Source organism: Argopecten irradians, chromosome 8, assembly GCF_041381155.1.
Source record: "Argopecten irradians isolate NY chromosome 8, Ai_NY, whole genome shotgun sequence".
NCBI classification, from domain to species: domain Eukaryota; kingdom Metazoa; phylum Mollusca; class Bivalvia; order Pectinida; family Pectinidae; genus Argopecten; species Argopecten irradians.
Window position 1 is genome coordinate 23,210,757 of NC_091141.1, and position 17,885 is coordinate 23,228,641.

Here is a 17,885-nt window from a genome sequence, read left to right on the forward strand (position 1 = left end):
CTTACATATGGAGATTGACAAGGTAAATCGTCAAAATAATTCAACTGGTGTTTACAATTCATGGGAATTATATAAGAATTGTAAAAAAACACAGTGATGACAACGTATTGATATTAGGAGGTTGTTTATATAAAGACCAATTGCATAAAGCCAATAAAGGTCCTGACAGGAACGAAGACAACCTATTATTCTGCTCTGTATTAAGAAACATTTAGCTGAGAACATAAAGAGAAATCAAACGTAACAACTGAACATAAACCATGGCAGACATTGATGGACTGAAAGTGAGTTGACGAAATTGACAATGTATTAGTTTTCAAAGTAGCTAGGACTGTGCCTATGGAAACAACTTCTGTAGCTGCATGACCTATTCATATTTTATAAATGTTTCTGACAACTCATTTTTGTTTCATACCGTTAAGACTTGACGGGAACCGGATTTGTTCTATATGTTATACTGCATGTGAAACTGTGACCTAAATTTTGGGCGACGGGTTTTACTGCAGGTGACCTAGATTTTGTGCGGTGGGTATTACTGCAGATGTAGCTGTGACCTAGATTTTGTGCGGCGGGTATTACTGCAGATGTAGCTGTGACCTAGATTTTGTGCGGCGGGTATTACTGCAGATGTAGCTGTGACCTAGATTTTGTGCGGCGGGTATTACTGCTGATGAAGCTGTGACCTAGATTTTGTGCGGCAGGTATAACTGCAGGTGTAGCTGTGACCTAGATTTTGTGCAGCGGGTATTACTGCAGATGTAGCTGTGACCTAGATTTTGTGCGGCGGGTATTACTGCAGGTGTAACTGTGACCTAGATTTTGTGCGGCAGTGATATCGATGAGCACTTCTTCTACATGGTCACCTGGTTATATTATTAATGTTTAGAACACTGTATAAATCTTTCAGCTCGGTTTACGGTATTTTTATTATTTAGTATGAGTTGGACTTGTGAATTCTGTGATAACTATACCATCAAATAAATCATACGTCTCAGTATAAATTGGAGGACACAAATAAGTTCATTGGTGGAAATAAACAGTCATTATACTCTCATTATATAATATTACACTTTTCCGTTTGGTTAAGCATTGGTTATCATGGTTTTGGCATGCATTGGTGTGTGGCATACATTTGGTGGTCTAGTGTATCCTATGGTGCGCCTGTATTTTGTTTTCTTATGTCCATATTCGTTATGTTGCTATTCTACGATTTCAAGGTGTTCACATCTATCTTAGTCGCGATATCAAAACCAACATATGATATTCGGTATTGACCGAAGGTTGGTGGTTTTTTACGGGTGTTTCGAGTTTTTCTTAACATGGACAAGAAAAACATGTTCTTAATACAATAATGATCGATATGCTCATTAAATTAAGATGTTCATTAAAATAATCAAATATTCTGTTTTTGTTACGATATAGAAAAGCAGTCATATAGCTTGTTTCCTTTTCTTTTATGTCCCAATAATCAAATGTCGATGATGGAAATTAGTTGTGGGAACATAAATATTCAATTTAACAGAGAATACAAGCATCAAACAATTTCTTGAAAGCTTAAGAAAACTCCTTCAAAGAGTCGCCATCTTGTGCGCACGTGCGTTTCAACGTACAATTCTAATGAACTGGTCCAGGTTGTTCTTCAGGATCCGGAACCACTCACTCTTACAATAGACCTTTAAAAAAGTCAAACCACATTCTACTGTCATAATTCTTTTCTGTTTATTTCTATTCACGCTCCGTTTAATCTCCGAATTAAATTCTTTTAGGCCACGTAACAAACGGAATCTTTCTAGGGTAATTAACTCAAAAGTGATTATTCTCCTATGCAAATTCTCTCTTGTTAGTGTATAACCCAATAACCGGATCATCTCAGAGAGCGTTACAGAACAGAAAAGCGTCTCTCCCTTTGATTACTGTATCGACAACATCCCTGGAGGGGTCTGTTTACGGATTTGCTAGATCATTAGTTGGGTACTTCCGTTTTTCCCCCGGGGCCCCGGGCAGATACTGTCAGCGGCGCGCTGTCAGTCATACTTGGTCATTCTTGGCTAGTGTCAGAAATCGTGGGAACATCCTGTTTTACGACGAGTATATCTGTAAAGAACCAAGAGGTCACGGGCCCATAATGTCACGTCAGGACAAATTGCATTCTGTTTTCTTTATTTTTACAAGATCTGGTTTAAACAAATTTGAAGTCGCATTAACATAACCAAAGATATCTTTTTGTCAATGAACATCATGGACCGGTTTACACATTTGTATTCATTGATTCTTATATCATTTCAATTCTAATACAATATCATTATGTCATAATTCACAGAACAAAATACCGGTACAACAGTAGAGGTAAAGCCCAAATTATATTTAATTTTGGTTTTTGAAAATTGTCATGATAACAAAAGCATATCTCAAATGAATTCTACATTACTGACACATAAACTGACCGACACATCTCGAGTCTAAAAGTTCATCAGACCATCATTATGTCTTTGTTTAATAACTTGATTACCTTAAAATTCTCCATTGAAAAACAGTTAAGGAAAACAAATCAAAACAGAAAATTTCCAAAATTGTATAGTGCTTTTCTACGGATGATTCCAGGATGTTGTTATCTTAAGGAATGTTTATGGATCTGAGCTCTGGTTATATTAGTTTGAATTTTCCGCGGCGTTGAACTTTTCACTTATTTCATTATCTCGTTATAACTGTTTATATCGGCTCGTATCAACAAATATTTGCCATATTATCAAACTACCAACAGATTGAAAGCTGACAGCGTAAACATCTATTCACGAAAATATCCATGATTCAAGTAAACCACTGGTTCAGGGCACATCCAGAAAGAGATGAATCAAACATGTAACAAATCTGAAATAATGGATTAATTAATGACTTTTCTGCGATGACAGCATTTGCATTCAAGCTTCGCTGTTTTAAATTGGAACTTGACTATGTGCAATTCAACATGAAAATTAGGTAAGAGTACGTGTAGCTGCCTCGAAATTTCAGAATTGCACGTAGTAGAAGTACTGTACGATCGCGTATTTTGTTGTTAAACATTAAACAAGTTACAAGATGAAAGGGTCTTTGACTGCTATGATTTGGTGTAATAACAAGTGATAGGATGCGGACTAGAAAAGTAATATCGGCTTATGATACTACGGAATCCAAGCATTAGTATGCTGTCGGGTGTTTGCGGGGTTTGTCGGGGTTCAATATCTGCGGCGGGCCACCCCCGACGTCGGAAGCCAAGATAACTACCACCATTACACAAGTTTTAATTGGCTCCAAACTAAGCCTTTCTCACGTGCTGCAGTGCATGACAACCTGTCAGGGTTATCGCCGACACAATATCGTGGGCTAGATCAAAGCGTATGGTACAATATTTCTCGTATTATCATGATAGTTATATGGTGATTTCCCGACTTCACAGACAGGAGAAAGATCTCTACAAAAGGTATTTGAAAACAATCTATTTCTCTCGCATTTCCGACCTGGAGGGATATTAGAGAAAAATAGATCTAGCGATTTTTTAACCATTGTACACTACCTACCACCGTGTGACTTATAACAGGAACCTGACCGTTATCCACTGTGAGATAGCCGCTGTCATTAACATCACATCACTGACAATTTCATTAATTAAAATCCCAGTGTCTAACATGACTATCTGACGCGATTGTAATGGTAAATGTTAAATTTGTACTTATCTGTACAAAAACTTCATTTTCAAGTAGGAGATTTTCCCACTGCAGTTTTGAATTTCACAAGTTCTTTGGATGTTTGTTATTCATGAAATTGAAACGTCTACCATCTGAAGGAATTTATATCCGAAATTTTCTTGCTTTTGATTGCGGCCAGCAATACTTTCCAATTGTTCAAAAAGCAATATCATGCAATTTCCTATGTACAACTGACTTACACTAGTACAGACCACACTTACACCAGTACAGACCACACTTACACCAGTACAGACCACACTTACACCAGTACAGACCACACTTACACCAGTACAGACCACACTTACACCAGTACAGACCACACTTACACCAGTACAGACCACACTTACACCAGTACAGACCACACACTTACACCGTACAGACACACTTACACCAGTACAGACCACACTTACGAATACACACTTACACCAGTACACCACACTTACACCAGTACAGACCACAGTTACACCTAAAAAGACCGCACTTACACCAGTACAGACCACACTAACATCAGTACAGACCACACTTACACAGGTACAGACCACACTTACAACGGTACAGACCACACTTACACCAGTACAGACCACACTGACACCAGTACAGACCACACTTACACCAGAACAGACCACACTTACACCAGTACAGACCTTAAATACACCAGTGCAGACCACACTTACACCGGTACAGACCACACTTACACCAGTACAGACCGCATTACACCGTAAAGACCACACTTACACCAGTACAAACCTCAATACACCGGTACAGACCACACTACACACAGGTACAGACCACACTTACACCAGTACAGACCACACTTACACCAGTACAGACCACACTTACACCAGTACAGACCACACTTACACCAGTACAGACCACACTACACCAGTACAGACACACTTACACCATACAGACACATACACCAGTACAGACCACACTTACACCAGTACAACCACACACACCAGACAGACCACACTTACACCAGTACAGACCACACTTACACCAGTACAGACCACACTTACACCAGTACAGACCACACTTACACCAGTACAGACCACACTTACACCAGTACAGACCACACTTACACCAGTACAGACCACACTTACACCAGTACAGACCACACTTACACCATAACACTACACGTACAGACCACACTTACACCAGTACAGACCACACTTACACCGTACAGACCACACTTACACAGTACAGACCACACTTACACCAGTACAGACCACACTACACGTACAGACCACACCAGTACAGACCACACTTACACCAGTACAGACCACACTTACAGACCACACTTACACCAGTACAGACCACACTTACACTACAGCCACACATACACCGTACAGACCACACTTACACCAGTACAGACCACACTTACACCAGTACAGACCACACTTACCAGTACAGACCACACTTACACCAGTACAGACCACACTTACACCAGTACAGACCACACTTACACCAGTACAGACCACACTTACACCAGTACAGACCACACTTACACCAGTACAGACCACACTTACACCAGTACAGACCACACTTACACCAGTACAGACCACACTTACACCAGTACAGACCACACTTACACCAGTACAGACCACACTTACACCAGTACAGACCACACTTACACCAGTACAGACCACACTTACACCAGTACAGACCACACTTACACCAGTACAGACCACACTTACACCAGTACAGACCACACTTACACCGGTACAGACCACACTTACACCAGTACAGACCACACTTACACCAGTACAGACCACACTTACACCAGTACAGACCACACTTACACCAGTACAGACCATACCACCACACTTACACCAGTACAGACCACACTTACACCAGTACAGACCACACTTACACCAGTACAGACCACACTTACACCAGTACAGACCACACTTACACCAGTACAGACCACACTTACACCAGTACAGACCACACTTACACCAGTACAGACCACACTTACACCAGTACAGACCACACTTACACCAGTACAGACCACACTTACACCAGTACAGACCACACTTACACCAGTACAGACCACACTTACACCAGTACAGACCACACTTACACCAGTACAGACCACACTTACACCAGTACAGACCACACTTACACCAGTACAGACCACACTTACACCAGTACAGACCACACTTACACCAGTACAGACCACACTTACACCAGAACAGACCACACTTACACCGGTACAGACCACACTTACACCAGTACAGACCACACTTACACCGGTACAGACCACACTTACACCAGTACAGACCACACTTACACCAGTACAGACCACACTTACACCAGTACAGACCACACTTACACCAGTACAGACCACACTTACACCAGTACAGACCACACTTACACCGGTACAGACCACACTTACACCAGTACAGACCACACTTACACAGTACAGACCACACTTACACCAGTACAGACCACACTTACACCAGTACAGACCACACTTACACCGGTACAGACCACACTTACACGACACTACACGTACAGACCACACTTACACCAGTACAGACCACACTTACACCGTACAGACCACACTTACACCAGTACAGACCACACTTACACCGGTACAGACCACACTTACACCACAGACCACACTTACACCAGACAGACAACACACCACACTTACACCAGTACAGACCACACTTACACCAGTACAGACCACACTTACACCAGTACAGACCACACTTACACCAGTACAGACCACACTACACAGTACAACCCATACACACCAGTACAGACCACACTACACCAGTACAGACCACACTTACACCAGTACAGACCACACTTACACCAGTACAGACCACACTTACACCAGTACAGACCACACTTACACCAGTACAGACCACACTTACACCAGTACAGACCACACTTACACCAGTACAGACCACACTTACACCAGTACAGACCACACTTACACCAGTACAGACCACACTTACACCAGTACAGACCACACTTACACCAGTACAGACCACACTTACACCAGTACAGACCACACTTACACCAGTACAGACCACACTTACACCAGTACAGACCACACTTACACCAGTACAGACCACACTTACACCAGTACAGACCACACTTACACCAGTACAGACCACACTTACACCAGTACAGACCACACTTACACCAGTACAGACCACACTTACACCAGTACAGACCACACTTACACCATACAGACCACACTTACACCAGTACAGACCACACTTACACCAGTACAGACCACACTTACACCAGTACAGACCACACTTACACCAGTACAGACCACACTTACACCAGTACAGACCCACACTTACACCAGTACAGACCACACTTACACTAGTACAGACCACACTTACACCAGTACAGACCACACTTACACCAGTACAGACCACACTTACACCAGTACAGACCACACTTACACGTACAGACACATACGTACAGACCACACTTACACCGGTACAGACCACACTTACACGTACAGACCACACTTACACCGTACAGACCACACTTACACCAGTACAGACCACACTTACACCAGTACAGACCACACTTACACCAGTACAGACCACACTTACACCAGTACAGACCACACTTACACCGTACAGACCACACTTACACCGTACAGACACCACATTACACCAGTACAGACCACACTTACACCAGTACAGACCACACTTACACCAGTACAGACCACACTTACACCGTAAGACCACACTTACAGTCAACCATACAGACCACACTTACACAGTACAGACACTTACACCAGTACAGACCACACTTACACCAGTACAGACCACACTTACACCAGTACAACCACACTTACACCGTACAGACCACACTACACACACAGACAACACACTTACACCAGTACAGACCACACATTACACCGGTACTGACCACACTTACACCATTACAGGGACCACACTTACATCAGTACAGACCACACTTACACCAGTACAGACCACACTTACACCAGTACAGACCACACTTACACCAGTACAGACCACACTTACACCAGTACAGACCACACTTACACCAGTACAGACCACACACAGACTTTAAGACAAGTAATCATTGCTGGCAATGTTATTGGAGTATGGATACAATTACAATAAAATGAACAAATAAGTCAATACTTGAATTGTTATCATGATGAAATTTTATTTGCTACTTTTTCTGATACAGTTTACATAAATTTCAGTTTTGTTTGAATTACCCACATTGTATTGGACAATTATTCATGGCACATTTCTTTTCAAAACTCACAATAAATTTCATGATGCATATTTTCCTCAGTTGAACAACTATAATTATGTATGTATGACTTTGTCCTTAGTTTTCAAATGTTTAAGAGAACAAATGGAAGAGGCTTGACAATGTATTTTTCCCAAAAAATTAAGTGTAAATAAGATGATTAGAATAATAAAATGACTATGAAACTTAATGAACAAAACAATGAAATGAAAAAAATTCGATTGCGACGATTCATTTCAATAAAAGTAATTGCAGAAAAACTTTAATAGAATTATAATGCTTGATTAGGTTTAATAGCTCTATGTGTAAACTTGATAAATCTTGTGTATACATACCGTATATATAAATGTTCTCTGATTTAAGGCAAAAAAAAACAAAAACTCACTCAGTAAGGAATGTATGCAAAAAAAGCATTAATTAGCTTATACTGTTCAAAAATATTATTTAACTAAAACATAAAGCACCAATTTTAAACATACACATAAAACAGAAGTAAACATACAAAAACACATAATTATTGATGCACCACCAGACACGCAGGCAGTCAATAGGAAGAACTATCTTCAGGCTTTTGTCAACCTATCAGGGGACTAGGAATTAACATGAAGGATTAAAACATTCTAATCAATAAAATGTACTTTAAAAGCAATGACAGAAAAAAAGTGAACAGTACTTTTGGAAGCATACAATGCCTATGATGAATTTGTTGAAAAAATAAAAGAATATGGACATAGCATTCATTGTCTCACTATTGTTTTATGGTCACTTAACACATCGGGTAAAATCAGCTTTCTTTACAAAGAAATCTGGCCCTAGGTTCTTGAAACAATCTTAATTAAGTCTAAAACAGTCTATTCAACTTTACACTTATAGCCAATCATAGATGGTATTGGAAAAAGTTCTTTCATTTTTGATTGGCTAAAGTCTTAACTTAAACTTAAGTACATGATTGAATCATGCAGGCATGATTTGATCTTGAACCAGTTCTAGAAATAACAAAATATGATCTTCTACAAAATAAGCGATTATTTGTATCAAATCATACTGTGGTAAATAATAAGTTATCTTCTAAAGTGTAGAAGGCAGATTAGACAAATGAAATAGAGGGGTAAATGCAATATTTCCCTCACCCCCCCCTGAAGATTCACTTAGACTCTTCAGAATCAAAGACTAGACCAGTTCATTATAAAATGTCAGGGGTAGATGACAGCATGGTCAGAATAATACATCATTAATTCTATCACTGAAATATTTAAACCTACACAGAAAATTAAAATTTCGTGTGAAAAGAGAACGTACAAGATCTTGATAGTTTTATTTAAATCATCTCTTCCACTACATATTTTACACAGAGTATCAACATTTATCTTCCCATGATGTGTAAATATGGATGGAGGTGTTTAGAGTGAATGATGGAAAGAGATCAGCTAGGGGGGGAGTAACTTCATAGGAAAGGTAAGTGTGGATAGTCAGTCGCAATGGGCTGAAGTTGGAGGTGGGGGTGGGGAAGGGAGCTGGGGTTGGAGGATGGACTGAAGAATTTGAGATATGTTGGCCATAGACTGTAAGATGCCTGGAGTTGTTGGAAGAGAGTGATACCAGTTAAGACTCTGAGACCGTAAGGATGTAGTAAGGGTACGATGATTTGAGGATTGTGGTTAGAACTGGTAATTAAAGTGGGGCTATTCTATGGGGCTATGGGGTTAGGGGTTAGGTATAGGGCTATCAACTGATCTAGGAATGTGTGGTGAGACTGTGGGATAGGGCTTTAGTCAGGAACTATGAGGTGGGACTGTGAACTGACCTGGGACTGTTGTATGGGCTGTGGGGCAGGGCTATGTGGGGCAGTCAGTGAGGTTGTGGGGAGGGGCAATCAGTGAGGCTGTGTGGTAGGTCTGTGGGGCGGGACAGTCAGTTAGACTTTGGGGTGGGGCTGTTGGGAGGGAGAGTCAGTGAGGCTCTGGGGTGGAAGACTGGGAGGTATAGGAAGCATTATCAATCTGCAACACCCTGTGGTGGTCCAATATCTAAAGCAGTGTACAAATATCTTACATTCTTTATAAATCTATAAGATCTATTTACAATGATGTATCTACAAGACCTTTCAGTTATTATTGATCAATTTTATATACAACTATTCATATATGTACATATTTGTTATCATGAACTGGAACAATGTATTCAAGATAAATGAAAAATCAAAGTTAAGAAATGAATCAACCTTCTGGTCATAAAACACAAAATGAAATTGCAAAAAACATTTACATTTGTATGATGATAAAGTAACTTTTATGCAGTAAAAGTAAAAAAAAAATCATTTCCAAGGATATTCAAAATGTTCTTATGACTGTAAAGCTTCATTTTCTGAAATCTATACATTCTTTGGCCATCAATGATTCTGATGTCATTTCACATTATTATGTACATAATTTGTATTACTTTTTTTTAAATAGCATTGCTTCAATAATAGAGCCTGTTCATATAATAATGCATGGTAACAAATTTCCAAACTCTGTCAAAATGTTAGCTAAATAGTTACATCATTAGATTGCATGGGAAAATGTATGGTGTTAAACTTACAAACTGTATCAGTCAATTTCTATACTGGAAAGAGCAGGCAACTCTAAATTACAAAATAAAAAGATTGTTTCCTGTTGGAATGAAAGCAGATTTCTACATGTGCTGAAGGAAAACAACTAATAATTGGGTATGATATGTATATAAACCAATTATCATCAGTCTTTTTCTAAAAAAAAAAAAATAAAAAAAAAATATGAATATTTTTTTTGAAAACTGCAATTTTTTTTTTACACATATAACAACTTAATACTGCCTCAGCATCCACCTTTTAATAAACTTTCTTTTGGGCTAAAATGACCTAGTTTTTCAACACAATATGACCAGTGTATGTATATGTGTACTTTGAATTAAAGACCAGTCCCTTGGGTTGCCTAATACAAACAATTAAACTATGATAAAATTTACAAATAAATTTAACAGCAGATATTGATTTTCAGCAGACTTTCAACAAATATACATTCTCTCTTTTTGCCATATGAAGAATTGTATTTAAAGCTGTTATTATTATTGTATGTGTGAGAGAAGTATATCATTCTCCAACCATCACCATTGGCATATAATCAATACAATTCTTATAATAAGGGGAGATGACTCTACCAAGGGGAGTTAATTCTGCATTTATAAATGAAAACATGGATGAGGTGAATTTGAATGAATGATATGCAATGGTCATAGGACCAAATAATCATATATTGATGCTTACAATCATGTGATAACATTAGTGATATATTTTATAACAAAGTTATCATTTCTATGTTCTTTTTATCTTATTGTTTCCATGGTAACACATATATATCAAATTGTGACCTTGACATTTACAGAGGTCATAACTTTATAATCATACACACAACTAGTACTCAGTCCTTCTTCACCACATAAGTAGGTTTGACCTTCATTAGTATTTAAAAGGATAAATTAGTGACCTATATAATTTACTATTTTTAGAATTCTACTGTGACCTAGTTATAATCTCATTATAAGTATTATAAAAAGAACTTGTTGAACATCTCAATGATGAGTACTGAAGTTAGAGTTCATCTCCCTATAATCTCACTTGAGATTTAGACTTTTTCCTGAATATAGTCATTCCTCAAAAATCTTCAGCTTTACAATTTAAGTCTGAATTCACCATGCCTGGTGTTTCATTGCTGAGTTTATATTGCTTTGTGAAGAGTCAGGATCACTTTGAGGTAGGGTCCCATTGTAGTAGCTGATGGCTAGCTCTCATAGGATGGCTTATTATAAATACCATCAAGAGCAATTAAAGTGAAGTGTCTGCCAAACAATCCACTTCTGAATCTCATGTGTCAAAGACATTGGTAATGTGTACAGAATGTGCTTCCAAACTGTGGTCAATTCCTCCATTCTGACCATCTAGTCCATCTAGAACTAAGGTGTGGTCAGTTCCTCTTCTCTGGTCATTAGGTCCTTGAAAACATGGTCAGTCATTGTTGCTATATCCTATGGTCAGAAGTGTGTACATAAGATGGTTACTGTAAGTATATATAGCTGATGCCACACTCATCATGTAACATATGATTTATTTAGACAGTTGGGTGGAAACTCACTTGCTTTTCATCTGCTTGGATGTGAAAAGATACCTGAATCACCTGCCCAGCTAAGTGGGTTTTCCCCAGGTCACTCTGACTTACTGTCCACCCTCAGTTTACTTCTGTATTTTTTGGTAAAATCACTGAAGCATAGAGTTTGTCGGTGGTCAAACTTGATAGTTAGCTAGGTCACAGGAATAAAAATATATGGAATCATTATAAGCAAATATCACAAGACTGCATCAATGTTCTTGGCTTCAGCTCCGGAACATCAAATCTCCATACCTCTCAACGAAGATGTAAGATAGGACAAACATGTCGATCAATTCCCTCCAGGTACCACTCACAACAACCTTATTTCCTTCCAAACATGTTCACTGCGGTTAACGGAGGAAGTTTAAGCAAGCATATCCTGCTGACCATTTGACCACTCGACCACATAAGTTGAATCAAGCATAATGTGCATCATTAATGATACATGACTAGAGGAGGCGTAACATTGTAATGAAACATGCAGCTAGTGGTCATTTTCGACTGATATCCAGTGGAGTGGTCACTATCAACTGCTGACCGGTCCACACACAGTTATCGACCATGCAAGGATAAGTATGTATCGTCTGTTATCAGTTTTATCATCCATCGCAGAAATGTATTGGCAGCATCAAGATACACCTGTTAAAAAAGATATATATAAATATTAGACCAAAATCTATATTATAAGATACAGAGAATTTTTATCTTAAATTGTTTTAAAATTTTCATCTTAAATTTTTTTAAATGTAAAAGACATTATACATAAATTATAATTAGGATGCATACAACTGCAAACCAATTACTTATATATCTGAAGTGACTAATTTTACTTTTTCATGTCAAAAAATTTCACATATTCACATTTTCACTACATTATTTTGCGATTTACAGTAATATAGTGTACTGTACATATGATTGAGATATTTTCCTAGCAAATTCCAAATGCACATATTTGCATCCATTGCATGCAGAAACAATAAAAGCTGGCATATAAAGTCACACTGATGGTGTAACAATGGTGCGTTGAAAACTGTATTCAGACCCCATAACATACACTAAAAAAATAGTACATGATGTTAGGAATTACTTTGGCCATAAACAGATTAACATTATATCAGAGCAAAAGAGATTGATTGTGTCAAGTAAGTTAACAAACATGGATGGCCAATACTTTGGTGGGCTGATCCATTTTGTGGTCAGGGCAAAAATTGTTATGAACACCGTACTGAGCAAGCCAACAACGGTATTACAAAAGGTTTGGCCTGAATTGCCAGGATACGGAAGTGGTTTTCTTCACCCTTTAAATGTATCCCAGCTCCCATGGGAATGACGCACATACAGACATACAAACACATGCTCTTAAAACATTTTGTTTGAAAGTGTGGAAAGCATTAAGACATGTTTCTTTCATAGGAACGACATAGCATATAGCATGTGGTGTATGGCCACTGGACGAATACTGGCTAGCTTAGATATCACAAAGCACGCGAAAGGTACACGATTCTAACAAAGCATTAAATCTTGACTGAATCCAGAGAGGCCTCCATCACCATCCATCTTGTATTGTGAAAGACAAACTCGAAGTGAAACATTATCGGCACATTATGTAAAGATCGACCCATTACTGGCCTGACAAGTTAGCTACATAATGTTACGATTCGACATCAGTTTAAGAAAGCTTGTACTTCTTTTCAGAGGGTAACTGACCGTGAAAATTCATGTGATCCAGTAAACGACCAAAGTCTACTATACGAAACACTCTTCAGGACAATAGTGACATTGCTGTTTATGCGGCCAATAAAGTCGAGATAAATTTAACTTCATCAATCAGAATAGCCGTAATCGTTTCTGGTGACCACGGAAGGGTTAGTGTGTCTAAGTGTCAAATATGCAAATTTAGTCATCACTCTAGCTGTCACATACAGTGGTAACAGTTCCCATCGATAGTTTCACCTCTGAAGTTAGAACCTACCATGTCCATAATACTCCTGAACAAGATTTAGAACATTGTTTGACGGTTTTAAGGGTTGGGGCTGGTCCGAAATTTCTAATTTCTATGACTCGTGTAGTTAATAGAAGATTTAAAGCATAGTTGATGGGATATGAAGTGTCCGGGCTGGTCGGAAGTGTTCGTATTTCTATGTCTGGTGTAGCCAGCATGTCTGCTAGGCAAGTATAGTACATTAAATGTCAAACCATCGAAACTCACACACACATCTGTCTTACTCTGCTCCAAGAATGAAACGTTGACAGCTAAATTTGTCAGAAGGTAAAAAGCAGTGATCTATACAGAGTTGGGAATTGTTGTGTCGATATCCGTACCCTCATGCATTCCTCCACCCCTATAGACCTTAACCCAGAAACAATGGCTGGTTGTTCTATACAAATAAACATGGTGTAGCGGACATCATAAAGACTCCATACTGAACACAGATCAGCCCTTCTCCATAAGACGTTCCCGCAGGAAATTAGACAGTCGTAACCAAAGCCCTGCTCTGTGGAACATTTTCACAGGACAGACAGACATCACCAAAGAAATACGCGGATTAACACCAAAATCCTTATCCCAATAACATCATACACAAACCGAGCCATTATCATCGCAAACCGTAACTATCCGGGTAGTCAAGCATGCATATTTTATTACAGGGGATTAGCCGATGTTGGTTAATGTGTTTATCTTTCAAACTGAAATGTGAAAATTTTGTTAATTTTCTTCTGTTAGATGTTTGATGAAAAGACAGCAAATACCCATCGCTACCATATAGCTTCACAACCGATTAATTATCAAGTTTTATTTTACATTTATTGTCTGAAAATCTTCATTCAGAAGTCAGAAAGAATTCATTATAACCTAAGAATCTGGTTAATGGATTTATTCCTCCCTAAATATCAGGCACATTTTGACAAACCAGAAAAGGTTACTTCAATATGTAGTTTTATGCCTGTGACAGAAATATCAGTTATTATTGAGATATCGCAAAGACAAATCATCAAAAGGGAAAAGTTCATCAAATTCTTAATTCTCATTTTGCTTTCCTTAGTGAAATGTCAATATGGTGACTATTTCAAATTAAAATTTCAAGAATTTCTGTTGTTATGAGACGGCAACCATAGTTATACCATGGTTATACCATAGCAACAAAATAAATGTTATGCAGCACACATATATCCAAGCAAATGTGGCATAAGTATTTATTGTCCCAGAATTTCTATTGCTAGGAGCAGACTGGGCCTACAGGTATCCACGTAAAAAACCAACATGGCTTTAAACTGATACTAGCTGCTGCAAAACTTCTGTTGCTATATATGCAATGTAGGTGGCATTCTGGGCCTTAGCAACCAAATGTTTATGCAGTACCTACACGTTGAAGTAGTTGTAGATGGTGCCGCAGCAATCAAGGCCTTAGCAACCAAGTGTTGAGATCATGTGACCTACATACCTATAACCCTGGTTGTAAAAGCCTGCAGTGGTGGACTCGATAAATGTAACCTTACTGATGTATTCAACTGTCAATGCATACATCCGTGTTCCATTCACATTTGTATCTAATATAAACTTCCCAGATTATTTATGGGACATATATAGCAAATCTGATTTTTATATTACAGTTTATGCTTCACTGTTACTTACCAAATTGATACCATATGACTAACGATTAATACAACAATGAAACCCTAATGAAATTACTATCTGCATTCCAAAAATAGTTCACATTTTATTTTCGAAAATGTGTTGGGAAAATAATCATGATCAGATATTTCCTCTATGAATGTATTCCATATATAAAGATCAAGGCAACTCGTTTGACAATTCCCATTTTTAGAGGTTATTTATAGCATACTCTATTTTTCTGTCAGGATGCGACAGAATTTCAACGAAAATACAACAGTATTCATCGCCACTGGAGTAAAGAGTAAACTATTTCATGCGATTACAATGTGCGATTTTCCTGACCGTGCCGGTTACAAAGCTTCATCTGATTGGAATAGTCATACAATTTCATCAACAAAGGTGTTATTATGCTTCCTGCACAAAAAGCAAGAAATACCGAAATCGATTATTTCGGGGTCGACACATTTTCAAAACACGGGTAAATAAAGCAATGTGAAATGTCATAAGCACCGCCTTCAACAATTCTGTCACGAAACCCCAAACATATGATTCCGACGCCTCTTAACATGTACATGAATTATGGGAAGGATCGACCGGTCATAAATGACCTCCGATAAAACAAACCAACAATTTTTTTTCCTCGATGGATATGTTAGTCATAGCAAGACTCCGCCCACCACAAAATTTTAACAAGCCGCTTTGATTGACAGGTGCTTGCTGTGCATTTTTTGACACACCTCACTTGGCTTGAGTTCATGGGCAGTGTAATTTTCTGGATAAAGCCTTGCCAGAGCTTAACATTGTCTTTTGTTGTGCAACGTATATTTTACACATCATAACAGCCTTCAGCGAGATATGGAACGGGTCGATTGCAGGAGGTCACTGCGCACGAACAAAGAACAGAAAATCGGTGAAAGAGCTCTGGCTGCCTTTAAAGTGACATCACATATCGATACGTATTTACTACTTGTAGTTCGTGTTAAAAACGCTAGGCTATTAAATAGCAGTCAGGAAAACGAAAATATTTGCCTGTTGGTTAAAAACGCTCTAGGACATCTGTTCCTTATTCAGTACAAGTCTTTCGATCAAGATTTGACGCGTTAATTTAAATTCATTATACCCTTCACGAAATTTTTTTACTATGGTATTTCATTTTCAAAGGTCTAAACTATAATCGATAGAGACTTCATAAAAAGATTATACACGATTACCTAAAATTGTGCCTTGTTTTTTCTTAGTACCATGCCTTTGAATCTTACACAACATAAATCTCCCATGCCTCTCTGTATTCTACCTAATCGCTACTCTCTCTCAAGCGCTTATCTTGTGCCCTTAAATTATGTTCTGTTTATGTAACTAAAGTGATTTTACAACCATCGTCACGGAGCATGGCGACCCGGTTCTATGTCACATGGTATTTGTAGTTGTGTTATAGAGCGTATATATACTGTATACATGTATATCCCTGTTCATCCCTTAACTACAAATGGGACAATCCAACCACTCAGCAAATGTATTGTAAATGGAATCTTCCGGTCATTACTAAACAGTAATTGACATTGTTTTGACCATGTCAGAACGACACATCACCAATTAATATATGTCACTATAATTCTATAGAGACAGCACTCCATTACAATTTTATAGATGTTCAAAGGGAGAGAACTCCAACCATTGGAGGCCAGCCCAACAAATAGCTCCCATCACAGGGAGAATCTAGAAAGAATTAACTTGTATTATGTGTTGCTTTGAATGAGAATTCATTCCTAAAAGTCTCTTGTGTATCTTGAAAAAATGAATCTTGTTATTGAATAAAATTTCTTGTGATTACATGTGGATATTATCAATGTCAAACTGCTTAAAATTTTCTCACCTGTATCAGACAGTGCTAATGGAAGCCTTTGATGAAATACTAATGGAGTCAGGTTCCACATCGCTTTGGCTCATTTGGCGGTCAAACTCGAGGGCGCCTGCTTGAGCCTTTTCCTTTAAAGCCATTTGGTAAGCAACCTCAAATGCTTCCCCTAGGGTAAGGATTATCTCCCTTGCTAGACCCTGTGAATATAAGAAGAAAACAAAAAGAAATATTATTTTCTTACACAAATATACATTTATTGA

At 38.3% G+C, this 17,885-nt stretch overlaps 2 protein-coding genes across 6 annotated transcripts in view; one reads left to right on the forward strand and one right to left on the reverse strand.

Moving 5' to 3' along the window:
* The first annotated feature begins 260 nt into the window (after nucleotides 1-260).
* LOC138329795 (mucin-2-like) lies at nucleotides 261-7,796 on the forward strand. The gene is made up of 4 exons (XM_069277091.1): nucleotides 261-284; nucleotides 4,017-4,745; nucleotides 6,284-6,548; nucleotides 7,456-7,796. Exons 1-4 carry the CDS (start codon nucleotides 261-263, stop codon nucleotides 7,794-7,796), a joined length of 1,359 nt encoding a protein of 452 aa, XP_069133192.1.
* A 79-nt stretch (nucleotides 7,797-7,875) lies between these two features.
* LOC138329716 (ankyrin repeat and sterile alpha motif domain-containing protein 1B-like) overlaps nucleotides 7,876-17,885 on the reverse strand; it is a 130,016-nt gene continuing 120,006 nt past the window's right edge. For all 5 annotated transcript variants that reach the window (XM_069276986.1, XM_069276989.1, XM_069276988.1 and 2 more), the window contains 2 exons: nucleotides 17,641-17,822; nucleotides 7,876-12,790 (listed from right to left, as the gene is read on the reverse strand). In XM_069276986.1, the coding sequence (XP_069133087.1) occupies nucleotides 17,646-17,822 (177 nt within the window). In that variant the 3' untranslated portion in view covers nucleotides 7,876-12,790; nucleotides 17,641-17,645. The remainder of the gene's footprint in view (nucleotides 12,791-17,640; nucleotides 17,823-17,885) is intronic.